The sequence below is a fragment of the Zalophus californianus genome, chromosome 3 (assembly GCF_009762305.2).
Source record: "Zalophus californianus isolate mZalCal1 chromosome 3, mZalCal1.pri.v2, whole genome shotgun sequence".
In the NCBI taxonomy this organism is placed as follows: domain Eukaryota; kingdom Metazoa; phylum Chordata; class Mammalia; order Carnivora; family Otariidae; genus Zalophus; species Zalophus californianus.
This window is the reverse complement of record NC_045597.1, coordinates 165236412-165262711: the sequence shown is the minus strand read 5'-3', so window position 1 is coordinate 165262711 and position 26300 is coordinate 165236412. Positions and strand designations below refer to the sequence as shown.

Genomic DNA, 26300 nt, shown 5'->3' with positions numbered 1-26300 from the left:
CTAAGCCTTGCCCTTTCCAAGTGATATTTGCAACTGAAACAAAAGAAGTCAAGGAGAAGCCGGACCTGGTTGACCATGTCAAGGTGGGGAGGTCTTTTGCCTGCTAAATACCTCACCTTTCTTTGTCTGTGAAATGAAGAAACTGTGTGTGTGTGTGTGTGTGTGTGTGTGTGTGTGTGTGTGTGTGTGTGTGTGTGTGTGTGTGTGTGTGTGTGTGTGTGTGTGTGTGTGTGTGTATGAGAGAGAGAGAGAGAGAGAGAGATACCTGGTAATATCCAGAAGCTGTGATTTGCAGATAAATGGTGCCACGTTACTATGGCGATTTTAGTAATAATAATAAAAAAAAAATCCACTGCTTTAAAAACTCATACTTCCTGAGTGAATCAGTGCCGCATCTTCTCTGCATGTCCAACATTTCCAGCCTCAGCAGCGAGGGCAAGCAACCTCAGGGCAGTGGCAGGAGTTGAGGAGGCCATGTTTGGAAAAGATCTCTGGCCTCTCTTGGGTTGGTCACATGCATCCTGTTTTGATAATTCCCAGCTCGACAGGCCAGGGGCCCTGGCAGAAAGGGAGCACGGAAGAGGAGAGTCCCTTTGCCTGTTCCCACTTCCATTCAGGGAAGGATGGGCACTGTCCTCCCAGAGCGGAAAGCCAGTGCGTGACAGAGATCGCCCCCTGCCCAGGCAAGAGCACCAGGCGTTCCCAATGAGTCCCCCATGTGCTGAGTGCACCCCATAACCAGGATTGGCGGTGCCGGCCGCAGGCCTTCTCACCGCCAGGATGCCGTGTGTCCTATGAAAGCCGAGCGCCCTACATTCATCCGTGTGGACAACAAAAACCCCGCATCACCCACATGGACACACCTCCGGGAACCACAGACACTGAGGGCACCAGCCGGGAGAGTTCAATGCCTTGCTGCCAAGCATGATTGCCGGTTCAGATCCCATCCCCGACAAACTGAATTTCTCCTCATTATTTATTGTCTTCTTTCTTCTTCAGGACATTGTGAATTCCTCCCAGGATTTGTGCCCTTTCATTTCTAGACCTTGGTAACTCCTGAACCACAGTTTCATGTGGTTTTGTGATTGTTAACCCAGCATGTGGAAGGGACTCAGGCCATAAATGCTCAATGAATCCTGTATGGGGAGGCGTGGACGGGGGACACATTTTCTCCTTCATTTGCAGTCAGAGAGCACTCCGCAAGCTCGCGCTCGCTTGCTCGCTCGCTCTCTGTGCAGTGCCACATGCCACAGAAGCCAGGCTGTTGGAGAAACGGTGTTTTCCAATCGCTTTAGCATAAGAAAGAAGATTTTCAGGGCCACCGCCTCCCATGCCTCCGTCAATTATTTGAGCCTCACCGAACAAGGCCTCGTCCCCTCTGTGGGGTCGCCTGGCAGCTCCTCTTGCCCCAGGCTCCCGCACACCCCAATGCCCCAACGTGCCTGTGAGGCGGGGAGGGAAATGGATTTACCTTGTGGTTTTTGCCATGCCGGTAGACCATCCAGTCTTCCCCATTAGTGCTGACCTCCAGCTTGTAGGATTTGACATAGTAGCCATTCTGCGTTTCCCTGGAAATCGCTCCCTGCGTTGCAATGGCCGTGAGCATGGTTAGAAAGCGCAGGTCCACCTGAGGAAGAGGGGAGGAGGAATAAGGGACCCACGGCTCCTGACAGGAGGGCAGCAACCTCTTGCTTTCCTCCCAAGGACAGAACTGTCGCACTTGCTTTCGACTCATACCTGTGATCCACCAGAATCAGAGCGATCAGTATCAGTCTGCAATTCCAGACTGGATGGTCAAACTCAACTTATCTGGCCCTAAATTGGACACCTTTGAAATTGTACCTGGATGATTGTTCTTTTTTTCTCTTTTTTTGCAAATGTGAACGGACAGTATTCAGTTTATCTTAAAGGGATCCTCAAACATCTAGAACTGTGACCTCTTCTTATTGAACTACAGCCTGCCCTGCATAGTAAAAGCAGATGCTGTTTAAAGAAACAATGGCTAAATCCACTCCACCCTACTCCAGTCCAGTCCAAGCCAATTCACTTATGATGCCCTAGTTGAAACGTCTCAGCTCAGGGCTGCCTCGCCTCCCCTCCCCTTGGTCCCTCACTCCATTGTGTATTTAGTCCCTCGGGTCACTAAAGGGTCAAAGGGCATCCAGAGTCTGCCCAAGCAATTAGGCTTATGCACCAAGTCCTGACCTTTGGCTTGATGAGGAAGATGACCCACATTTTAAGGCACCTCTCTTCCCATAACACCAAACCCATTTGGAAATTGCTGGATGTCATTCTTTTGCTGGCCGCAGTGTTTCTTAATGGCAACCTCCGTGTGATCAAAATTTAGCCAGCACTCACTGGCAAAATTTGTTTCAGGAAGCATTTATTGGTACTTAATATGTGCTCGGCATATTACACAATTCAAAAGAAGTATGCAGTGCTGTATATGTGCACGATAAACAGCTGGAGGGCAATACGAAAGTTTACGGTTGAGGACCAAAAATAAGAAGTAGAATCTATGGAACATTGATTATAAAAGAGAATGTTCTGGAAGCTTTGCAGGAAGGATGAGAAGGGTTTTTGGAGCAGCAGAGAAGAGATAGTGACAAATGGCCTTAGGGTTGTGCTGTTAGGACCCGTGTGGACTCCCTGGAAGTTTCTAAGTGTACTTCTCCCTGTCCTGTTGTTTGCTTTGCCATGTCCTTCTCAGAGCAGAGGTCATCGCGTCACGTCAGAACTAGGCCCGGCTTGTCAATGGGTTACAAGGCTGTCCGGTGTGTGTCATAAAAGCAGTCATTGCTCTAGCGTGGACCTAGTAGCTCGCTCTTCCTGGGGGAGGAGAACCGGACCAGTCTATAGTTTTAGGGGGGATTATTCAACATACACTGCAAGTCTTATTCAGAAGGAAAGCAAACAATAGTCTGAAAAGACACTGCAGAGCATCTGGGCAACTAGAGCTTCATTCCCGGTAGTGACATTTTCCCATGTGTTCTTCTGATAGCTATGTGAAAAACCTTCCTGGCAGGGCTCCCTCCAAACAGCAAAGATCATGAGAAGCTGCCATGCTCAGCTAGCAACTCAACAAGTCTGCCCTCAGGAAAAAGCCCTCCCCCGACCAAGTCTCTGATGCCTCCCTGTGCCAAGAATGAGGAAGATCTGGAACTGTTTATAGAATGTTCCTTGGATATCTATACTAAGAGGCAAATAGCATCCAGGCCAAACAACTTCTCCAAGGCCTGGTAATCTTCACAAGGGGTGGCAGTATCTGTCTTATCATCATTTTATCCCAGCAGTTAGCACAGCGCCTGGCTGCGTCTATTTGTGCCTGGTACATGTGGGTGTTCGGATGGATGAATGAATGGAGCTCTCGAGCATGCTGTGTTTATTTTCTTTGTGTCCTCTGTCCACTCCAGCCGAGCCACCTCCCTCGCCCACCGGTACACTCACACTTGGCACACCCTCTGGTATCGGAGTAAGTACCTGGAGGTACTCCTTGCTGGAATCCAAGTTGGGGGTCCAGCCATTGTCATCACCATGGAGCCGGCTTTGTTGAGGTGTCCACCTTTCGTCAGAGTAGGTAGATGAGGCACTAATCTGTTCATTAGCAATCCGGCCAGACTCCATTCCCAGAGGCACATTGCACTGGAAGTCTGGGAAAGGGAGAGGGTCAAGGGCAGAGTTCTGTCTCTCAACCTCAAACTCCTGGGATCCCCAAAATGTTGCTGCCTTCTAGGGACAAGTCCTTGCAGAACTCCCTCATCTTAAAGACCTAATTATACACTCACATTTTGAAAACAACTCTGCCAAGTCATAGAGCTTGACAACCCCTCTGGGTTTGAAAGAAACTAAATTGGACCTAAAAGAAGTCAGACTGTGGGTAAATAAGAATCATCATACAAATTAAAAATACAATCTAAAGCATAAGAACTGTTGGTGCTGCAGGCTACGGATGCTCACAGACGCCAGATGCACCGTTACTGAAATACAGGTAAATGTGTGATGGACTCGTGGCAATCTGGGTGGGCTTGATACATCGTGGGAAGCCTGCTTTCTTCATAAACACCCAGGAGGCACTTCTGCTTCTCTCTTTCACTCAATTGTGTCGAGTTCTGGCACAGAAGACCAATGTTACAGAGCAGTGAATACCCGTCTTTGGGACATCTCTCCCTGAGCATGGGCACATCACTCTCTTCCCCTATGCCACCTGCCTTGGCAAATGGACCTGGAAGTCACTGACTCTGGCTACGCACCATTAGGTCAATTGCTGTCCTTCCCATGGATACTGTAGACACACTGGTCAGTATCTGCGTGTGCAGGTGTCTGACAAAGACCAGCAATTTTTTCAGGTATCAAACCCATCCTTGAGCTCCGTGACTGCACTGGCCATTTGCAGCACTTGGTGCAAATGTGCAATACTGTTTTCCTGTCACCCAATCTTCATGAGCTCTTTGAAGAAGAACAAAAGCAAAACCCAGAGCAAAACCCATCGCCTTTCCAGTAGGCCAGGCTGCCATGTCTATGGGTATGCACATGGTAAGCTGTCTATAACCATGGCAAGATTTCCCCAGCTCCAGTCCTCCCTAAAGTATTTCTTTGGGACTTAAAGTTATCACTAGGGTCTCTAAGTATAAATGGCAGCACATCTGAAGCACGTGTCCTAGAGAAGCTGATCTGAAGATGTAGTTCAGAGTAGATGTGGATGGAGGCAGGAGACTCAAGGTCTAGAAGGGCATTTCCAGGACAGCTGGGGTCGGAGCTAGGCTTTGCACAGTACCTGGTACATGGTAGAAGCTTGGAAACTGTGCATACTCAAGCATGATGTGGAAGTCCAAGCATATACCAGTCTAGTGAGAGAAACTCTATCCAGGGCCAGAGATGTTTAATGTAAAATACATATATGAAGGAGGTTTACAAATTGCTCAGTTTTCTGACAATGGCCACTGAGGCTTAGAGAGGGAGAGAAGACTTAAAAAATGTTAGCCCAGGGTGAGGACTCTATGTAGATATCCTAACTCACCTCCCTTTCATTCACAGATGAGAAAACTGAAGTGGGAGATGGTCCTGTGACTTACACTGGGAATAACTAATTCTTGGTGCACATACTTACTTTCTAGAGAAATGAGTACTTGGCCGACATGGGTTCGACTCTTATTAATCTCTGCCTAGCAAGAGGATATAGCCCCTATTCCCGGAATTCAGAGGTTACTACAAATTCTGGAGAATTTCCCTCTCTTCTCCCAAAGGCCAGCCTCTTTCCACCGTACATCTCACAGCCCTGATGGAAGGACAGGACAGAGGTTCCCAACTCGCCAACTCACTCTCTGGTGGCTCTTGGTGAACCAGGTAGTAGCGTGCAGAGAAGCCATCCTTGGCCACCGCCATGTCTGTGTGAAAGGTCAGGGAGAGTATCCCTGTTGACGAGCGGAGTTCGGAGGGTGTTTTGGTCCCACAGTACTTGCCAATCAGAGGGCCAACTGGACAGGCAGGACAAAGACAGGTCAGTAGAAATGGAAATGTCAAACACCATTTTCAATACATTCACCCTTGCCACAATCACCAAGTCACTCCACAGAGCACCCTTCGGTTATGCCTTGGCATAAAAGAACGACCAAAGATAGGTTTTAAGAGCAATGTCTAACATTTTTCCTGTACATTAAAAAGTACAGTTGACCCTTGAACAACACAGGTTTGAAGTGCATGGACCTACTTACACATGGATTTTTTTTTTTTTTTTTACAAATACAGTACTGTAAATGTATTTTCTCTTCCTTATGATTTTCTTAATACCATTTTCTATTCTTGAGGTTATTTTATTGTAAGAATACAGTATATAATACTTATAACATACGGAATATGTGTTCGTGGACTATTTATACTATTGGTCAGGCTTCTGGTCAACAGTAGGCTATTAGTGGTTAAGTTTTGGGGAGTCAGAAGTCATGTGTGGATTTTCGACTACATGGGCGACTGACCCTCTTAATCCCCGCGTTGTTCAAGGGGCGACTGTACTTTTTTCCCTGTTCAAGGGACAACTGTATTTTCCCTGACCTGGCCTCATTTTCTTCTCTCGCTCTGTTCTGGGGACGGGCGGGAAAGCTATCATGATAATGCCCGTTTTACAGAAGAATGAACTGAGGTGCGGGAAGGTCACATGACTGCTCCATGTTCACACGGCTAGGAAATAACAGAGCTGAGACTCACACCCAAGTTTTCTGACTTAGTCTTATGCTCTTCTCAGGAAATGAAACTGCTTAGTCATCAAGCCTCCCCCACAGGGCAAAACGCTGAGGCTGACTACGAGAGTGAACGATTGGTTTTCTCACCAATACTGACTATAAAGACCTACGTTGGTCTCCACCTGAGAAGTACCAGTTCCACTGGGCCTTTCTGACGTCTATGACTGTTCTAATACTAGTAAAGTCATAGTCATAATAACGATGATGAAAGCAGCGTATTTATACGTTTAGGACACAGGGTTTAAGTGAGCTGCCCAGGGTTGCAGAGCTGCCTTATAGCAGAGCCAGGATCCAGACTCAGTCATTCTGGCTCTAGCATCCTATTTGGGCAGAGAAGGTGGTCACAGAGTCACTTTGTAGGGAAATCCTGACAACCTGGGGCAGAAAAGAACATTACCCATAGGCTTTCTCATCTTCACCCAAGCATCTGCTCAGTCTCCTCCCATCCTTCTCCAAAGAAATATTTCCAAGAAAGGAAACTGCCTTTCTGCAATTTCTCTGAAATCATCCTTGGTGAAGAATAAGAAAGAGAGTCATCATGGGTCATACACAAACCCTAAGGAGCTTTGAAGTCTTTGTTCTCTCTTTTTATTGTTACCAAAGGAACTCATAGGCAGAGACGAAGCTACTGAGAAGGGCCTCGTGACGGCAACGTCGCTCACCATGTGGAATGCCATCCCAGACGTCCAGCCAATCGTACTTGCAGTCTCCTTCTCCCACCTGCAAAGGGTCGTGCTCTAGGTCAAAGGTCAGGAACTGCAGGATGATCTCCATCTTGGGTTTGGCCAGGATGGTAAAGGTGCAGTCCAAGTTGTGTGGGTACTTCTCAGGAAATCCAGGGGATTCAATGGTCCCGTTGGGGCTTGTGAAGTTTTTGGAACAATCTTCGGAGCCTGTATGTAAAAGAGAACTGTAGCATTATGGAAAGAGAAGAAGATGCCTTTCTTTGCTGCTTCTGTCACACGGGTTAGTTAAATGTTTGAGCCCCAATCCCCCTCCTCATAAGGTTTTTGTTTCCACTGGAGTGGCCCTTGAAGCAACATACTCTTCACATCCACGTCTCAAGCCTTTAAGCCAGACTCCCTTCAGGAGAGAAATTAGGGGGGAGAGATGGCGTGCTCTACATAATAGAGGATGAACAGCAATTGAGGAGTTGGGGAGTAGAGGGGGGTCAGAAAGAAGTGTGTGTGTGAGATTCAGAGAGAGAGAGAGAAAGAGAGAAAGAGAGAGATTCTCTTGAAAAGAGGAACAGAGTCTTCTTTCTCAATTACTCAGCTGCTTGCTCCAGAAATGTAAGTTATTTCAATCCTTAAGGAAGGCTTGCTGATTGCCAGCAGGGAAAACAATGTTACCCCTTATTTATTGCTGACCTCAACACTAGCCCCTATTGTACCAGAGCCAACTAAGTGCCCCCTTCTCCCTCCAAGATCCAAGGTGCCTCAGGGGAGGGGCAAAGGGGAGCTTGGGTCTCATTCATGTCATGACTATATTAAAACGAGCTGCTCTGTAGTGGCCAGACAATTAACAATCGACTTTTGTAGCTGGTGGATCACAGCAGGGCGTTGGGGATGTTAAAGGCCGCTCCAGCAGTAAGTTTGGAAAAATGCGGCAGTGTATTGACATTTGGAAGGCTTCTGGTCCCTTTGTGGTGGGGATGGCCTTGTTTCTCTCCGAAGCTCTTGTGGCTGCTTTCTTGGGGCTCGGGGAGGCATTCTTATTAAATGCGGCACAGATTCGCATCCCTGTGCGGGCTTGGCCGGCACTGGGAGCTCTAAGAGGATTATAGCCACCAGATCTTCGAATGCCTCTAGGTGGAGTCACATTAAAAGGGCCCTCATGGGTTTCCACGCAGGGCGGGCCTCAGGCCGGTCCTGGGACACTGCAGCCCGGGCCACGGGCCCACGGAGCAGCCCCGGGCCAGAGGTGATACCGGTCAATGCCGTGGATGTGAAGGCCGGACAACCACAACTGATTTCACTACGTTCTGATTTTAAAATTAAAAAAAGGTAGCAGGATTTATGAGGAGGGTAATAGGCACTTTTAGCATGAAGAAAAAATACAGAAATACTCGATAAACCAGGTGTTTACTGGCAGGAAATGTCCTCTGGGAATCCTGCTGAAATATAACTGTGTGATGTCAATACACTGATCTTTGCCCGCAGCGATGTCTTCATCGGTGGCTCCTGGAGCAGGCCCCTCCACGGGCCTCTTTATTGATGATGGCTCTCTGGGAAGTGCACGGGTCTGACTTAGAAAAGGTGCCATGCAAATATGTGGGACAAGGGGGGACTGTCCTTTAGCATCAGACGGGAAATTCCAACATCCCTACCTACCCATCCGTCCCCTCTGCCCTTCCCACCAGCAACCAGCGCTCTGCCCTGGCAGGGTGGGGACACGCGACAGCTGGGGCGAGAACTAACCTTTTCAGGATTCTAAAACGCTCCCTAAGCACCGCATCTGTATCTTGGAGGCTCTGCACTCTGTCAGGGGCAGGGCGGCCCCGTGGGCAGCCAGGTCCAGAGGGCTGAGCAGGGACGGCCTTTCCCCAGTTTGTTTACCACTGAGCCCCCAGCTTTGTTGACTGTCTAAACCCCACACTCTGGAGGGCCTCCTCAACGGGCCGGGATGAGGCGGTTGGGCAAAGCCAAGCCAGCTGGCAGGTCTTTGCGGGGCTGAGAGGAATCTTGAAAAGGTTAGTGTGTATTGCCATTGTGCAGCCTCCTCCGTGTGGGTCACTTAGCCAGAGGAAATTAACTTTCTCTCCACGACTTGCTTTCAGAGCTAGAAAAGGCATCCTGACATTCCCTCCTCGGGTTTGCTCTCTTGTCATTCCCTTCCAAGGCCAGGGGAATCCCCCTCCCCCCGGGAGTGGGGAATTTTTGGTGGAATCTTTCTTTGGGTCCTCTCATCCACGGGGGACAAAGTTTTCCACCATGGACGCCTAGTAAGCCCGAGGGAGGTCCGGAGCCTATGGGATTCTGAAGTACCCACAGTTTCCAGGGTTCTGAGGTCCTGCATTTGAGTGGTCAGAGTTTTTCAATAGGATATTTTTAAGGCAAATCAAACACACAAAAGCCACCAAAAAGAGCGCGTATCTCTCTCTGCCACATGGCTATACATGGGTATATCCTCTGGCTTATTTTAAACAAGGAAGGAAAACAGTTTTATCCTTTCTGCGCAGAACAATCAAACTTGTCCATTACAATGGTGTCTTCATCTGTAATTGCGCCATTCACAGTTTGGACTGTGGGCAAAGTGTCAGAAAGCAGGAAGCTGAACAGTAACAGTAGAGAGGAGCTCTCAAAAGAGGGGACCCTCCTGGGACAAAAGTGGAGTCTTGCAGACTTTGAGCTCATCCAAGATCCTTTTCTGCCATGCGTTAAAAGACTTAAAGGTTAAAAAAAAAAGCTCAGTCAACAAATACTCCAGTTCACTCAATGCTAAGACTGTCCACGCAAGCTGGGGGATTTGGGCTGCAGTGAATGATTTCGTACCAAAGGACTCTAGTGTGAAAAATGCCCACTTCGTGTTTTCCCACTGTCAATGTTACAATAACTCTGCAAGCGTAAGAAGAATCTGCATGCATAAAGCTATTTAAAACATGGTGGATTTATCCCAACAGAACTTGGCCTGACCTTGAAAAGTGAATTCGGTTCAGGGAGGAGGAGTACGGGGCACTCTCTAAGGTTTCTCTATCTGTGAATGACCCCAGGGCTTTCAGTTTCTGAAATGTCACTGGATACTGGGAAAGAAAACTTGATCTTGAACTTTGGTCAAAAGAGTTATCAGAAAACGAACAAACAAAAAAACCCACGTTTTCCAGTGATTCAGCGTCCAGTGTTACTTTTTAGAGTTATTTTAAAATTCCTTTCTCTATTATGCTCATGATTGGGCAATCTGAGATCCTTCAAGTGTGCAAGCTGTTTTGGTTTGCTCTTTTCTATGTGGATAGTCTGGTATTACACTGATTCTTTTCTAAACCACTTCATTCAGGGCAGACAGGAACCTCCCACTCTAGCCACATGCCCCCTGTCTGTACCCGAGCTGCGGGTTTGTGCCTGTCAGTAGAATTCTGTAGCTGAGCCCGGCCAGGGCAATGTGCAGTCGCAGGCTTCCACGGTCCTCGGTACGGTTATTTTGTGTGTCTGTGTTTACAGTCCCCCTTCTTTCTCTTTATGAATCTGACTAGCAAACATAGCTGTGTTTGTTTGGATTTCTTCAGCATGTTCACGCATTTCTTTCATGTTCTGTGGATGACGTAAACTTTGTGTATTTTCTTTCAGGACTCCGACAGTGGAAATGTGGGGGCAGCGAGGGCATGGCACCTGGAGGAATGCTCATCCTCCTTGACTTCTCAGCTTTGAATTTTGTAGCCCGCACACGTATGTGTTGTATACAGGGTTGATTTTCATGCCGAGAGCTGTTCTCTCAGGCAGGCATGATGGGAGGAGACAGTGGCCCCCAAGAAGACCACTGGGTTCTCATTTTCTTATGGTCCGCCAGAGATTTGACTGTTGTCGGTGGGGCTATCTCCCACTACAGGAATCTCTCTCCTCCTTTAGCCATCCTGGTCCTTGAAGTAGCCCGCCCCATTGCTCCATGCCCAAGCCACCTGCCATGGGCTGGCGCTCTTGCGTCTAGGCATCCACAGACTAGAGGTCTCAAAACAGTAGTGCTCTGTTATGCTACCCTCCTGGGCGTCTTAACTTTTAACCTCAACCCTTCAAATGTGCATCGTGGATAGGGTTCACATTCACTCCTACCGCGGCTTTCCGGAGACTCAGGGCACCATCCTTTGGGAAATACTAAGTCCGGAAGCCTGAAACAGAGATGAGCTTTAATGGTCCTGCTCACCCTTGCTGAGACTTCCCTGGGCCAGCTCCCCGGAAGACCTTGCTTAGAGCTGCTTTCCTTTTCCTGTCAGCACAGGGGAGCTGAGTGATGGCGTTAGCACTGGGGACCTGGCTATCAAATTGACTTCCCAGATGCCCCCCTTGCCAAGCCACTCAGTGGAGCCCTCGTTTTCATAACCGGAGCATGTTAATTGTACTCTTACTCAGTGCTGACTCCTACTGCCCCATATTATAGTTTTCCTCTCAATTTACGTAGCTATTTACCTATGTTCACCCAACGACATCCACTGCGCGTCTGTTACGTGTGAGGGTTTACATACCTGTTTGCTCACTAGAAGAGAGCAAACATCCTGTTTTATTCCTTTCTATCTTCTCTCTCCCCATTGCTCCCCAGCAGAAGAGGGTATGATGAACGTTCCAGCTGAGCTGGTGGACTGACTGATCGGAATCTTGCGCAGGACTCTAGGGAATATGGATCGAGGCATTCAGGAGCCTCACAACAGCCCCTGGGACACTGGACACACAGATTGTTGGTCCCTATGATCTCATGTGGTTGGGAGCGTGATGACCCATGACAGACAGACTTTCTTGGGACTTGTGCCCTGGGACATTCTGTGCTCCCACTCTGGCTCGATGATGGCTTGACACAGTTCCCTCGGCCCACCCCTTCATTGGATTCTATGTTCTTGCTCTCAGGCAGACAAATCTGACAAATATTTAGACAGAGTGGATATAAAAAGTGCTTTCAGCAGCTACCACTTCCTTTCAAGAACTGTTCAGTGAAAAGAAAATATATATGAATAGGTCCCCTTACACTGAACTCAACAGGCGCCGGACTTGGGCCTCTCGATGACAAGGCGGACAGCCTCCCCTTGCGCCAGACTCCGTCCACGAGTTGTAAAACACAGGCTTGGAGGGGCCGCACTCGTAGATGGGGTGGAAGCCTATGAGGTGGGGGAGCAGGCTGGGGGTGAGGGGAGACCTGGAGGGTGTACCTCGCTTAGCCTCAAGACAATGAGCTCTCACCCTGGAGGGAAGGGCATGCTGCTTGGAGCGTGTCAGTGTAGATACTGAACCAGCAACTTGTGAATAAAAGATCAATCCAGTTATGGAAATAAGGATGGGGCCATGTTCTCAGAGCCTAAAGTAATCGAAGGTGGGCCTAACAGAAAGCGGGAAGTCACCTTAAAAGAAGTGCAGTGTTCTCTGTCTCTTTTTCTATCTTTTTGATTGCTTTTCAGGAGGCGGTTATCCTGGCATTTAGGAAGTAGGGGTGAACAGGTGGAAGAGGTAAAATGGGTCAGCGAGGGGAATTCTGATAAGCCACATGTGAATTTAAAAGCTACCATATGACCCCACTGGTAAGATCTTTTAGAGACTCTCAACACTGAAAAGATTATGTCCTTCTGCCCATGAAATTCCGGATAAAGGCAACATTAAACCATGAAGTAATTAGGAGGAAGTTCGACCAAGTTTTGCTTTTTTCCCCATGAAGATTATTGTGATTTTTAAAAACACACGAAAATTGAGTTCTTTTCAAAAGCATTGCTCTAGGGAGTTCAAACCCCGCATGGGGCTCCCTGCTCCGCAGGAAGCCTGCTTCTCCCTCTCCCACTCCCCCTGCTTGTGTTCCCTCTCTCGCTGTCTCTCTCTCTCTGTCAAATAAATAAATAAAATCTTAAAAAAAAAAAAAAGTATTGTTGTTCTATATAATTGGCGCTCCTTCCTCTTTCGGTGCCACAAACAATGCTTGTCTGCCTGGTGGGCAGCACCCAGCACTAACCATGCAAGGCGCCCTCTCAAGTTGGATCATAAGTTAAACGGGCTTTTTCATCTCGGGCTGTGTCCAGGGTCACCGTGAGTCTCTCTTCCAACTCCAACAACTTTTGTAACCCTTCCCGTCTGTCTCACTGGGCTCCATCTATGCGCAAATAACCATCACACAGTTCCCTTGGACACACACCGATGGTGGCGGCTTGTCTCCTCGGGGGCGCCCAGGACCCCGCTCTCCACCCACGACCACACTGACCTGTCTTGAAGATCTCATAGCGCAGGGAGAAGCCTGCCCCCTGCCGGGCGTAGTCGGAAGTGAACTTGATGTAGAGCACGGAGCCCGAGGAGATGATGGTGGGTGGGGCGATGTTCCCACAGTGCTTTCCTAGGAGGTCTGCGGATTCACTGTCCCCATCCCGAATCTCGATGAAGTCATACCTACGTGAGGATGGTACAAAGGGGCACGTATGAGCAAAGATCACTCTCAGGAGAGGAAAGGGACCATTGTCTCACCCCAGCTCCTGCGCTCGCCCTTCCTAGACGGTCAGGTGTTTCAGACTGATAAACAAAGGGCTCTCAGGTTTGCTTGTATAGACTGGCCCACCTAGATGTAGGAAGCTGCCTTGCCCTATTGAAGCCACAGAGAGAATGGGCACCTCAGTGGATGGCTAGATTTTAAGGCCTTCTTTCTTTCTTTTCTTTTTTAATCCGTTTTTTTTTTAAGATTTTATTTATTTATTTGACAGAGAGAGCGAGAGAGCACAAGCAGGGGGAACAGTAGAGGGAGAGGGAGAAGCAGGCTTCCCGCCAAGCAAGGAGCCCGATGTGGGGCTGATCCCAGGAGCCCGGGATCATGACCTGAGCCGAAGGCAGACCTTAACCATCTGAACCACCCAGGCGCCCCTTAAGCCCTTATTTCTTGCCCACATGAGAGCCGTAGCATCCTTCTAACAAATATCTCCAAAGAAGCATTTTTCCTTCCTTCCATAGCACCATTTTTATTTCCACCATGATCTCTCTGGATCTTTGTCTTTTCTTCTTAGCTCTGCGTCACTGCAAGTTACTTAACCCCTCTGAGATCAATTTCTTCATCTGTAAGATGAGGATAAAAATATCCAGTTCAGAGGGCTGGGTTGGAGATGAAATGAGAGATATAAGGAAGGTGCTAGGCACCTTGCCAGGCACACTGGGGATGTTCCTGAGATCTGCTTACTTTCCCGCCCTCTCCCCCATGTTTCAGTTTCCTCCTGGGTCACCCCCTCTTCCCTTATCTTTAATTGCTGGTGACAAAGACTCCCATGCATGGGCCCCTCCCTCTTGACAGGACTCTGCCAAGTTCACCTCTGCAGCATCTAGTCAACAGCATGTTTTTAAAAGGAATCAGCATCATATTAGATAAGGCAATAAAAACCTTTCTCCAAAAGCAGGGGGTGAATCCCCGGGGACCCAGTGTCTATGAGCACATAACTATTAGCCTCGGCAAGAAGCAGAGCAGGCTGCCATCCCTGCACTGAGGCCTGAGCTCATTTAAAATGGAATCAACCTGGCCCCAGGTTGGGGAAGACTCATCAAAGACAGACATCCTCGGCTCGGTTCACGGGATGGCGTACACACCACGGGATGCCATTTTATCTGTACAGGCAACATTCTGGGCCTTGCTGTGTGCTCTGGCGGTCTTCACCGTGCCAACTCCATGCTCCTTCCCTGGGCTCCCAGTGAATACCGCGGTCTCAGCTGCTGAGGTGGGAAAGTCCTTCCCCACCAGCTCCCTGCAAACTGCTGGTCACTGTACCACTATTTACCGACAACCATCCATTTCCTTCTCCCTCCCTGTTGTTTATTTTGCAGCAACCTGTTAAAACAACATGTAAGAAATTTCTTTTTTTGGGTAAAGAGAGGGAAAAGCTACCCTCCCTGGGATGTGCCTGCAGGCTCCTGCCACACACACACACAGGGTCTGTGGGAGCTGGCTGCCAGCAGAAGCGGCTTATTTAAGCTGCAGTGGCCTGAGGCCTCACTGCAGCCCCCAGGAGCCATATTTCAGATTGCACAGCCACTTATGAATAAATAGGACTGCAAAGGAAGTGTAGGGAATGGACCGGGATTAGTTCAATCTTAGACCCCAGAGGGCCGGAATCCTATAGTCAAAAGAATCACGGAAGCTGGTTAGTCTGGAGAAGCCAAGATGGCAAGGTCTCCCCCCTCCCAGGAGCTCTGGAGAGAGAGCCACAGATTGAGAATTGGGAATCGGTGATTTTGGTTTGGGTGATGACGTTGACTTTGAAAATGTGCTTCCTCACTTCCAAAACAAAAGTGGAAAGACAGTTAAGTTTGTTCTCAAAGAAAATTCCCCAAACCTTCTGGAAAATCCCTCCTTAGTATTTCCACACTGAGGTAAGCAGTGTTGGCCAGTCAGTCACTCTCAGCTGAGTAATGGTGATGTCCCATCAGGGTGCACAACTGTTGAGAAGCCAGTTGTGTTCAGTGAGCAGATATTACCCAGTTCACCTGGAGTAGTGAATGTATGAACCTGGATGGAAGAGTCCCATCCACCCCCTGAACCCCCGCCCCCTGCCAGGCTGTGGCCAATCCCAGAGGCAGACAGAACTAGGTTTGGATCCCAGTTTAGGTCAGTTTAGCTGGGTGACCTCAGGCAAGTTACTTAACCTTTCTGATCCTTAGCAATGGGGAAAATGACAGCAAAATAGGGATATTAGAACCTTTTTCCTAGGGTGGTTGTGAGATTTAAATGACCAATGTAATCTATATAAAGTGTCAGTACTCAGCCTGGTCGTTAGTGTTTGCTTAATAAATGTTAGCCATGATTTGTCATATCCTCACACCCATATCTGAGGTGAAGATATACAGCAAGTGAGTAGAGGTGCAGTTTAAGCAGAACATCTGTTAAAACATTTTGGAGTGCATTTTGGCAGAAATGTGACAAACCCTTTAATCCAGCAATTCCACTGCTAGGAAATTTTCCTAAGAAAATAATCAGACAATTGCACAAAGATGTATATGCATCTTTGTGAGTGTAGATATAATAAAAAAAAAAGCATAAGAAAAGTGAAAAGATGCTTTGTTTATAAAAAACAGCATCATATCTAAATGTCTAACAACAGAGGGTGGGTGAATCAATTTTGGTGTATTTATAAAATGGAATACTCCACTGCTATAGTAGATTGATAGTGCTGTAGGTCTAGGTATTTTGTTTTTATGGGAAAATAGCCATGCTACATTGTTAGTGTAAAAAACAGATTTTTAAAAAGGAATGTGTTAAAATATCTATATTCTTGCCATATACAAACAGAAAAAAGTCTGAAAGACTACATAAACTATTAACAGTAGTAAGATATATGGGTGGTAGAAATTGGTAATTTCTACTTCCTTCTTTGTTCTTTTCTATTATCTGAATTGCTTACAATGAGCTTGCATTGCTTAATAAGCCACACATATATAAAATAAAGCTGCTTCCATTAAGAATTTTTTTTTCCACGGTGACAGATGGTAACTGCACCATCGTGGTGAGCACTACGGAATGTATCCAGTTGTCAAATCACTATGTCCTATACCTGAAACTAATATAACATTGTATGTCAACCGTACTTCAATAACAAATAAACAATACACAGTAGAATAAAAGAAAAAATAAGAGAAAAAAGAATTTTTTTCAAAGCAGGAGAGCAGAGAAGAAGAACCCAGCTCTCATAATGTAGCAGATGAAAATGTAAATACCATCATCATCATCATCACCATCCGACTCACAGAAGTGTAGTGAGGACTAAATAAGTCACAGTGTTGGGTCACCTAGAACAGTGCCAGGGACGTGGCCCACACCCAGGAAATACTTAAAGGTATTTTTAAAGAAGATAACCAGATATCTCCAATCTTTGTGTTGCCAATTTCTCCGAAAAGGACAAAGAGAGGCCCAGACATCCCACTGGCTGGATCATCAGAAGGGGAGGGTTCTATCTGGTTGCCTAATCACACATGCAGTAATTTAGGGGATTAACACAATCATCGATGAAGCCGGGCTCCCTAGCAAATGCCATAGCTGTAAACTTGCCTCAATTTACTCAGTGGATATACCACCCCAAATCTTTTTTTTTGTAATGCTGGCAGCTACAAATACATCCTTACGTATTTATGTACACATACAGCGAAGGGATACATTTTTGAAAAAGGTCCATATACATCAATCATATTATAAATTTTCTTTCTGGGCTTGTTATTTAAAGGACCCCTCTGGTGAATCCTTTTGGGAAGCAAATAACCAGCCCTTACTTAAACTTCTTAGAAAGACTGGATTTTCCTATCAGGTTTGCTTGAGGGGAAAGGGACCCCAAATTACAATTTGGTGGCTAAACCCCTCCCTCCCCCAGCCCCCCTGGACTGCCTGGGCTCTGCTCTGGGGACAAGCCGGTCTTCTGGCTGGGTTTTTTTGTATAAAGGGCACACACTGAATGACATGCTGACTTCACAGAGAACGTCTCATTTACGTCCTGTGTGACTGACTCATTTGGGGAAATTTTTTATTATTAGGGATTTGCTACAGCTGGAGTAAATCTCCTTAGAAATTTCAGTGTTGTCAGGTTCATTTGGAAGAGCTCGTGGGGGATTAGGAAGTTTGTGGCCTTGAAATAAATACGGCTCCGCATCTAGCAACTGATAGCCAGCCTTTGTTTGGTAAAGGAATCTGGGGTCCAAACTCGGGACTCACCCCAAGGACAGTCAAGGAGGATAATCTGAAAGGCCGTTCCTCTTAGAACACATTATTCATTTTCCAGAAGAAAACATAAACCAGCCAACGGACATATTAACTACTGTGTTTGCATTTCATTATTCATAATCTCCCTCAGATGAAAAAAATTCCTTCCAAAGCTTTAACACTACCTTTTATTATTTTATTCATCTATTTACTTTCCTAAGCTGAAGTAGCAATTTCCACTCCTACCTTTTTCCTTTCTCTCCAAAATGGCTCCCGGGTGCCTTTTTACTTTTCTCCTCACAGATCCCGACATCTGCATGTCGAGCATCTGTCTAGAGAACATTTTCTGTACGTTCTTCCTCGACTTCAAAGTCTTAATTTCTCTCCCCAAACCCACATTTGGGGTGTGGGAATCCTGACGGTGGAATTAATTTTCAGAGTCCACGGGAGAGGTATGAAAAAGCAACAGTCTCATCTCTTCTTCTCATCACTAGGCAAACATGAAAAGAGGCTTTCTAGTTTCCATAACTCTATCCACGCTTGACACTTCCCAGCAGGCCCCCAAAGGCTGGGTTAGCCAACCGAGCCTGTACTAGAAGATCCACAACTTCTCAAATGGCCAGATCGTGTCCAGCCTGTCAGAGTACCCCTGGAGGACTGCCATTTAGAACTGCTTGCGAGGAGATTTCTCTGTCACAGGTGGAGTACTTGGGTGCTCTAGGGAAGAGTGCTGTGCCCATTCTATGATACTTGGGTCTACACATCATAGCACCTGTGCCCGCCCGAGTCCAGAGGCCATAACCTTTGCCAACCAGTCAATGTCTCCTTTTATGCTACTGGTATCATAAATTTTTAAGACCTCACACCTTGCACATGGCAAGCTCTTTCCAGCCTCTGGGCCTTTGCACTGGCTCTTCCCTCTGCCTGTGATACTCCGTTACCTTCTTCTGTGGCTGGTGCCGTCTCCTTCTTCTAAGTGCAGAGGTCACCTCCTCTGAGAAGCCTGTCCTGACCATCCAATTTCAGACGGCATGCCCTTATTCTCTGCCTTGCCATATTATTGCTTTTATAGCTATTGTAATCTGCAAAGGTCTTGTCAATACACCTGTTTATTGTTAATCTGTGTCCTCACTACATAGCACCACGAGGGCAAGGACCTTGCCTTTTTACTGCTGTATATTTCTACGGCTTGCATGGTGCCTGGCATAGAGCAGGGCTCACTATTTTTTGTGGTGTGAGTAAATAAATGAGGGGCCTACAGTTGGTGAGTTCAGGAAGAATTCACTCTATGACGACGTTTCCCGAGGGGTTGGATACATTTGGTCCGTTTTATACTCTTTGCCTTTGTGCTCCAACACATTCCCTGAGCTATTCTGGTTTTATCTGGAAACCAAAATGTTGCCTCATGACTCGAAAACACGAAATATAACATTTTGAGTGGAAGAAACATCTCAAATCATGCTGACAGCATTTTCACTATTAGCGGCAAACAAATCAACTATAATTAAAATGCTGTCAAAGTGATTTGAGATTTTTCTCACACTTTCAAAGTTCCATATTTCATGAGTGGATTATGGAGGCCAGAGAATTTACCACCTCCTGGAGTGCCTTTCTTCTGGGAAGCTCAAAAACATCTACAAACACTGTCTTATTAATCCTTACATTAAAACCTGCAGGGAAAAGAGGAGGAAAACACAACACTGTCACGTACAAGTTCCCAGTGAAGAAGTTGCCTGAGACACAAAGAGGCTCTGGGCAGGTCTGCACGAGGCCCAAGTCTCTGGCCCAGTCGGGCCCACGGCCAGGTCACCTGGTCTCTGGCTCAAGAGTGAAATCCAGCCTTTATGGAGAAATCAGTTCACAGTCAGGTCAGATTTTTTAAAGCAAATTTCATTTCCTTGAATTTCTTCCTTTCATCGGGGCCACCCATTTAAGAAGAAGCTGGAACATCAATGGGAATATCAGTCGGAAGAAATATCAATCATCTACTGAGCATTTATTATGGGCCAGACCCCCGTGTAGATCTTACTTCACTTAATCCGCATTGAATACACACCACACTCCGTTACAGTTCCCACCCGTTTACAGATGCAGAAACTGGGATTCAGAGAGTCTAAATGACCAGCTCAAGGTCCCGTGAGAAGGACAGGTCAGAGACCCAGGCGGTCTCACTCCTGGGCATACAGACCTCACCTCCATCCCGTGAGAATAACAGATGAACACAGTACAACAGCAGTAGAAGGTATGGGGTATAAAGAAACCGCTTGGTTTCCGTTAGGGACTTAGCAGAATCTTGCTCTTTTTCTTTAGCTGTTTTGTTTAAACAAAGCCTATAGGACTTGCCAAAATTATTAGACAAATCACCGATAGAAGCAGTGAGCGGTTTTGGAATTCAGGGTTTCAAGATTCACCCAGTTGAAATCTAGCTTTTAAGTGTTCAGATGGGGTAACATATTAATTTTTGCAAGTGAAGTATTTTTATAAGCACATATATACCCATATGTGAACATATGGTCCAGCGAGTGAGAAAACAGTATCCTGTGTATTTATAAGCTCTTAAAGTATCATCTAGAGCACATATTCTTAAACCCATGGATTTCCAGTAGGGCCCACAGATGAGTTTCAGTAGGTGAGGGAACCCCTATAGTCAAATGCAGAAATTTTGTGCATTTGTGTGTATGCACATTTTCCTAGGTCTGTGACAAAAAGAATCTTAAATTACTGTGATACAGAAACATATCTGTCGATGAGTGTGTGTGTACTCTGAGAAGTGTGGTTCACGGGCTTTGTAGGCAGACCCAGCTGTTTCCAGCACTCATGAGTGCAGGCAAGGCATTGAACCTCTCTGAGTCTCAGTTTCTTTGTCTATAAAGTGGAAATAATCATGGTCCCCACCTTGTTGGGCACTGTTGGAAGGACTGCAAAGGTACATACGAGCCCAGAAGAGTGCTAGATGCCTGCAAAAGTCCCTGGGAGACACTGGCTATTTTTACCATTACTTGTGTTTTTACCAAGCAGGGTGGCAGACATAGAGGAGAGAAGGGTTACATACACATGAACTAAACACACGAGGAAGGAATGAAAAGTCACAAAGTTAGAGACGGTCTCGATGCCCCCCCCCCCCCCCCCCCCCCCCCCCCCGCCCCACCAACCTCAATGCTAGGGATGGCGGTTTCTAAAAATCCTCCTCCTATACAAATCCATCAATAGTGCTTCAGTCACCTGAGTTTTTGAGATTTCCTTTCAATCTCGTGTTTCTGAGCTCTGGAATCAGCCTGTCATGCCGGATTCAGAACAGCCCATGCCTTCCCCACCCCGCCACCCCCCCCCACCCCCACCGGTTGGTGGGTCTTGAACAACTGGGGACTCGACCTCCTTCACTGTGGTGAGTTAACGCGTGTCAACAGCTCAGCATAGTGCCTGGCACATAGTAAGTCCTCAATAAATAAATGTTAGGCATTATTACTATTATTATTATTGTTGTTATTGTTATTCTTTCCTAAATAGCTGCAAGGACTCCAAGGGAGCCAAGACTTCACATCTGTTTGCCTCTCTGGGCTGGTGCCGCTGCCCTTTTAATGGCGACTTCTGGCAGTTGCCTTTTCTTCCCTCATTTCTTCCCACCACCCGTCTCTGATATTTGGAGCTTATGCGAAATCCCCACACAGCCAGGGTCTTCACGGCGCCTCAGAAAGGAGGAAATCTGACCACCCGGCAAAGGAAGTATGCGAAGAAAATAACCCAAAACAAACTGAAGGAATTATTCCAGAAAACCTTGAAGGCAAGAAAATGGAAATACAAATAACGTCTATTTATAATTGCTGGTTGTTTTCCACAGAAGCCCCGGGATGATGGAGAGGGCCCTGCCGATCTCATTGTTCCTAGAGGAGCAGGCTGCCAAGAACGTCTCGCAACGTGAGGAAGGAGGTCACTGCAGACAGGGTGTCTGATAAGTCTCACTGTGGATGAACTTTCAGAGAATGAAGGGCATACAACAAAGCCCCCAGCACCTCTCCCCTGGCCCCCCTCGCTGAACACCGCTTCCCCCACTGACCTGGCTCCCCAGCAAGGCGCATTCCTGAGGCTGTATGGCCACAGATCTGGTCCACTCCTGGACCAGCGAGCGCTCTGCAGACCGGCTTGGATGGAACGTGTTTGCTTATGTAAGGAAGGATTTTCTCGGCAACCAGAGCCAATGTGAAGTTTAAGGCTGTCGGGCAGGCAGTTTCCAGCACAACGGTTGGGTCTTTTTTCCGTCAGCCATACACATCTATAAAAAATCCTCACTCTCTGCAGTTAGCTCAAGGGCCCCTGGTTAGCAGAGGAGGAAGAGTAGCCCATAATTTATGTCTGTTCACCAGCAGGCTGGCACTTGGATGTGAAGGGGAACCCCACCCAGCAAGGCCAGACGGGCCTACACTGGCCTGGGTCTATCAAGCTTACATGCCTCGGTGTGCCTCATCTCATGAATGGGAACAGGGATCATGCCTCTGTGCCTCCCAGGGCTGGTTGGAAGGGGCAGGGAGTGACTGGCACCCACTAAGGGGAAATCAGAGTACACCATCCCAGGGCCTGGGTGTGCTGGCAGCCACAGCCCTGCACTTGGCCAGGCAAATGGTTCCCTCTGGAATGGGCGCTCACTAACCCTGGCTCCCAGAGGCTCTAATTGTGAGAGCAAATCATAACCTTCCCATCTGTCCGAAAAATGGGAGCCTGCTGGGAATGAGGTGTACCAGGCACCAGGGAATCAATCACTGCATCGGAAAAACATTTTTCTAGGGGTGTAGGCTCCCAGTCGTGTTTCTGTCCCTCTTTGCTGGCATCCGGCCCCCATAACAAAACTTAGAAAATACAAATTCCACTTGCCTGAAAAATGTACCATGCAGAAATCTAAGCAGGGGACCAATGGGGAGTACGTGGCTGGTGTGCTGGGCCCTGTCCTTGGATTGCATTCACTGCAAGCCTCAGGTTACAAGGGCTCAGGGCTTCTCCTGGCGCCAGAGGCAGACTTGTCACGATTGTGCGAAAAGCACCTTGGTGTGGAAATGATGGGCCTGCACTACTGTCCAAGCAGGAAGGTTGCTGCCACGCCAGGCTGGAGATTCTGAATATAGCACTCAGTGGCCAGTCAGCTAGAACAGCTTCCGCCTCTCCAACCAGCACTGGGTGAACGATGCTCTCCTCGACGGCTGGGTCGTGAAGGCGCCGTGGCTGTGCTGGGAGCAAAGCCCGGTCCGCCCTGTGCATTTTAAAGCACTTGCCCCTCCTCATTACAGAAATGGCCCTGTATTTTGCAAGAAGTGGCCAGCATCTGTGGGCGGGGGGTGGGGTGGGGTGGGGTGGTGTGGAAGCAGCAAACGTTCAGGAATATTGTGTCAGAATATTGGTTCTCTTGGCTGGAGGTTCCCTAAGACTAGGAAGAAATACGTCTAGAAAGGACAGCAGCTTCTACAAGAAAGGGAACCAGATTGCAGGAAGTCTCCTAGCAGGATGGGAGCAGTGTGAGTCAGACCTTGAAGGACCTTTATCTATCCCACAGCATCGCAGACGGTTTGCTTTGTGCATGGAACTGCTGGCTGCCTGGCTGCACAGCTACTGACTGGGGCGGGGGGGGGGGGGGTCGCGCATGGCGGGAGGGAGCACTAGTGGCAGGGATGAGCTGTGAGGGCCGCACAAGTATAAGGGCCCTGGTGGGCAGGAGGGCAGCAGGGACCCCCAGAAGAGCCATCAGTACCCCAGCGCTTAACCCAGCTGCCTGCCCTGAGGCTTAGACGGAATCCTGTATCTGCTTGGACCTCAGTTTCCCAGCGGATAAGACAAAAAAAAAAAAAAAAAGAAAATACTTTCTTACCCTCCTACCACTCTCAAAGGGATGACACATAGATAAATCACTTTGAACTTTTAGATGAAAGGTGCTCTATAAACTCGAGGTCTCATCAACTGTAATTGTTACGGTAATTATTTTAATGATAATAATGATGATAATGGGAGGGGGGATGGGGTGAGGACGAAACCTCCTACCTTGAGACAAAGAAAAACTCTTCCATTAAAACCTGCGTCGCGATTCCTTCTGCTTCTCGCTCTCTCAACCACCCCTTTCAAACTGCCAATTCCTGGGCTGAAATATTATTTACTCCTTTTCTTCCCAATAAAACAATTATTTGTTCCATCGTTCTCCCTCTCGCTCGCTCTCCAGTGTGTCTAGCTTCACCCTGACAGCTCAGCCATGGACTGTTTACATGTCTCGCTCACCTCCAAGACTCTGGTTCAGCGCCATTGACACTGAAGGCAGGAGAATTCTCTGTGTGTGAGGAATCAATTACCTCCGCTGACACTCTATTACTAGCCCTCACATCTTCGGATTCCGGCTGCAGAGGGAGGCGGTGGGGGGATGGCAGAGAATTTGAAGGCGATGGTGAGGGGGGCTGGAAGGGACCTGGGGGGTAGGAGGTGGATGACAGGGAAGCAGACGGAGACCATCGACAGAGCGTCACGGAAACACCTCTCTCTCCTTGACCGCCCTGCCGGCATCCGGAGATGACCCCATGGCAGGAAGGGGCAAAGAAAAGGAGTAAGAGATGGAAGGGGAAAAGAAAAGACTTGTCAAGGCTATCTAAAGAAATCAGAGAGGCCCCAAATACCTAAGCCTGGGGACAGTGGGTGAGAGCTCTAGGTACAAGGACACGGGCATATAAAGGCAGCTTTGGGTGGTGGGCTTCAAATTCCAGCCCTACCATTACTATCTGTGCGATCACTCTCACAGTGTACCCATCTGTTAAATGGGAATAACAGCAGTACCCAGTCCTGTGTGAGTCCCATGTGTGTATATGTATGTACATATATATACATATATGGAGAGAGAGAGAGAGAGAGAGAGACTGCCAAGATGCTTGTCTACAAAGGTAGGAAAAAAAGCATAAAAAAATCATGTGGATTTCTTTCATCACGTGAAGTCCTTTGATAGCTTTCCAAATGTAAGCCCAGTTCACATGTTTTTCTTTCTTCTTCTTTTTAAAAATTTTATTCTGACCCAGCTAACATTTTTTCAGGGATTTTCCTTCTAGGGAAAAAAAAATTCTGATTATGTAAATTAAATACAACCATCTACTCCGCAATCACTGAGATGAGTTGTGAGGCCCTAGGTTTTATAATGAAGGTCGATTATGGAGGCTCTTTTCTAGAAGGAAAGACAAGGGCAGCTAATATGTATACATTTTTTTCTGGGATGATTTATCCAGGCAGATGCAGAAGAATGGAATTAAATTATCTATCGAGTTGCTCTTAATCCTAAGGTTTCAATCCCCCTGCCATTAAACAGGACAAAACAAAGAGAACATCTTATTTCCTATAGCACACATGACTATAGGAAAATACACAAATCACGTTTTAAGAAAAATCTAATTTCTTTACTTGGTCTCTTTCCTTCTCTTTATCCCCTCCCCACCCTGAGCTCCCACTGAATTTCTGAAGACAGACTCTCACGCGGTGTAATTAGCTGGGAGAATTACATGCAGTTACATGGGGTAAGATGCTGGCCCTCTGGGACCTCTGGGTTCAGAGAAGGTGCCAGGGTTGAGAGGCAGAACAAGTGGGATTGTGTATTAGAAAACCTCAAGTGATTTTCTCAATCAGGAGATAAAATGCATCGTTAAGAAGGACATCCACAGCGAAGCTTGCGCTTGGAGCATTGCGATTGCAACATCGTGTATTTAAAAACAAACTGCCAAAAATAACTGTTGTCCCAACTGCTCTTTAACCTTGGTAGGAGGAGAACAATCTGTGATGTTTCTTCCCCACTTCTTCAGCAAGCGAAGTTGCTGGGTGGAGTCCTTGGTCAAGGTTGGTGAGCCGGGGTCGGCTGCCAGCCAAGCTACAGTCAGCAGGGCCGTCCCATTTTATTGCACCATGTACCTGCAGGGGGATCTGTTTCTGTCATTAGCAGGGTTGTTGCAATACAGAAAAATATTGCCTCTCATTGGCTCCTTGGGGGCATCAGAATATTTCTGTGGTTGGGCAGGCAGTAAATCTATAACCACGTCATGAGTAATCAACCTGAGGCTCTCTCCTGAGTGCAAGACACTCTCTTGAACCAGAGAACTTACACTCTGTTTTGATTTCCAGAGACTCAGGTGGACACCAGCTGAAGCCACACCTCCATTTGGGCAATGCGGCCTCCTGCTCTCTATTCTTAGGAAAGAGACATGTGTTCAGAGAGAGCCTGTGTAGGAGTAAACTGACAGGTGGAGCTTAATCCAGTGTTACCTGGATTTTTCCAGGCCAAAACCCAGGTTCGGGCATTAAACTGGGGGCCGGAGGGGGGTTGTCCCTGGACATAGGGTATGAAACTGTAGAGAGCCTGGTCAGGGAGGGTGGGAGCAGCAAAGAGTTCTTAAAATCTTAGTCTTTCCTGCTTCCTGACCACAGCCCCTCTCTAAGATGGTGGAAGTCACCGGGCCAGGAAACAAAATTCAATAGCATTGCTCAGGCACCTCTTCACTGAAAAGGAGTTTTGCTGATCAGCAAGTCACAAGGATGGCCCTTCAAATACTGTGGTTCCCTAAGGCATCAGATTGTTTCCAGTCTTGTCTTTGATGTGATGCTCTCTACATGGACCACCAGAGATATACACCTCTGCTCTGCCTGGCTAACTTCTTTGGGATCACTTCTTCCAGGGAGCTGTCCCTGATCTCCCCAGCCTAGGCTGGATCTCAGTGCCGTGGGCTCACATAT

The 26300-nt window shown here is 47.4% G+C and overlaps 1 protein-coding gene and 1 long non-coding RNA gene across 6 annotated transcripts in view; one reads left to right on the top strand and one right to left on the bottom strand.

Moving 5' to 3' along the window:
* Positions 1-26300, bottom strand: part of NRP2 (neuropilin 2) — a 114151-nt gene that overhangs the window by 66913 nt on the left and 20938 nt on the right. For all 5 annotated transcript variants that reach the window (XM_027588059.2, XM_027588056.2, XM_027588057.1 and 2 more), the window contains exons 3-7: positions 13119-13300; positions 6899-7129; positions 5319-5474; positions 3481-3650; positions 1472-1627 (exon numbers count right to left, since the gene is read on the bottom strand). In XM_027588059.2, the coding sequence (XP_027443860.1) occupies positions 1472-1627; positions 3481-3650; positions 5319-5474; positions 6899-7129; positions 13119-13300 (895 nt within the window). The remainder of the gene's footprint in view (positions 1-1471; positions 1628-3480; positions 3651-5318; positions 5475-6898; positions 7130-13118; positions 13301-26300) is intronic.
* LOC113919247 lies at positions 10310-12736 on the top strand. The gene is made up of 3 exons (XR_003518909.1): positions 10310-10362; positions 10520-10618; positions 11487-12736. It is a non-coding gene; the product is annotated as an uncharacterized LOC113919247 (long non-coding RNA).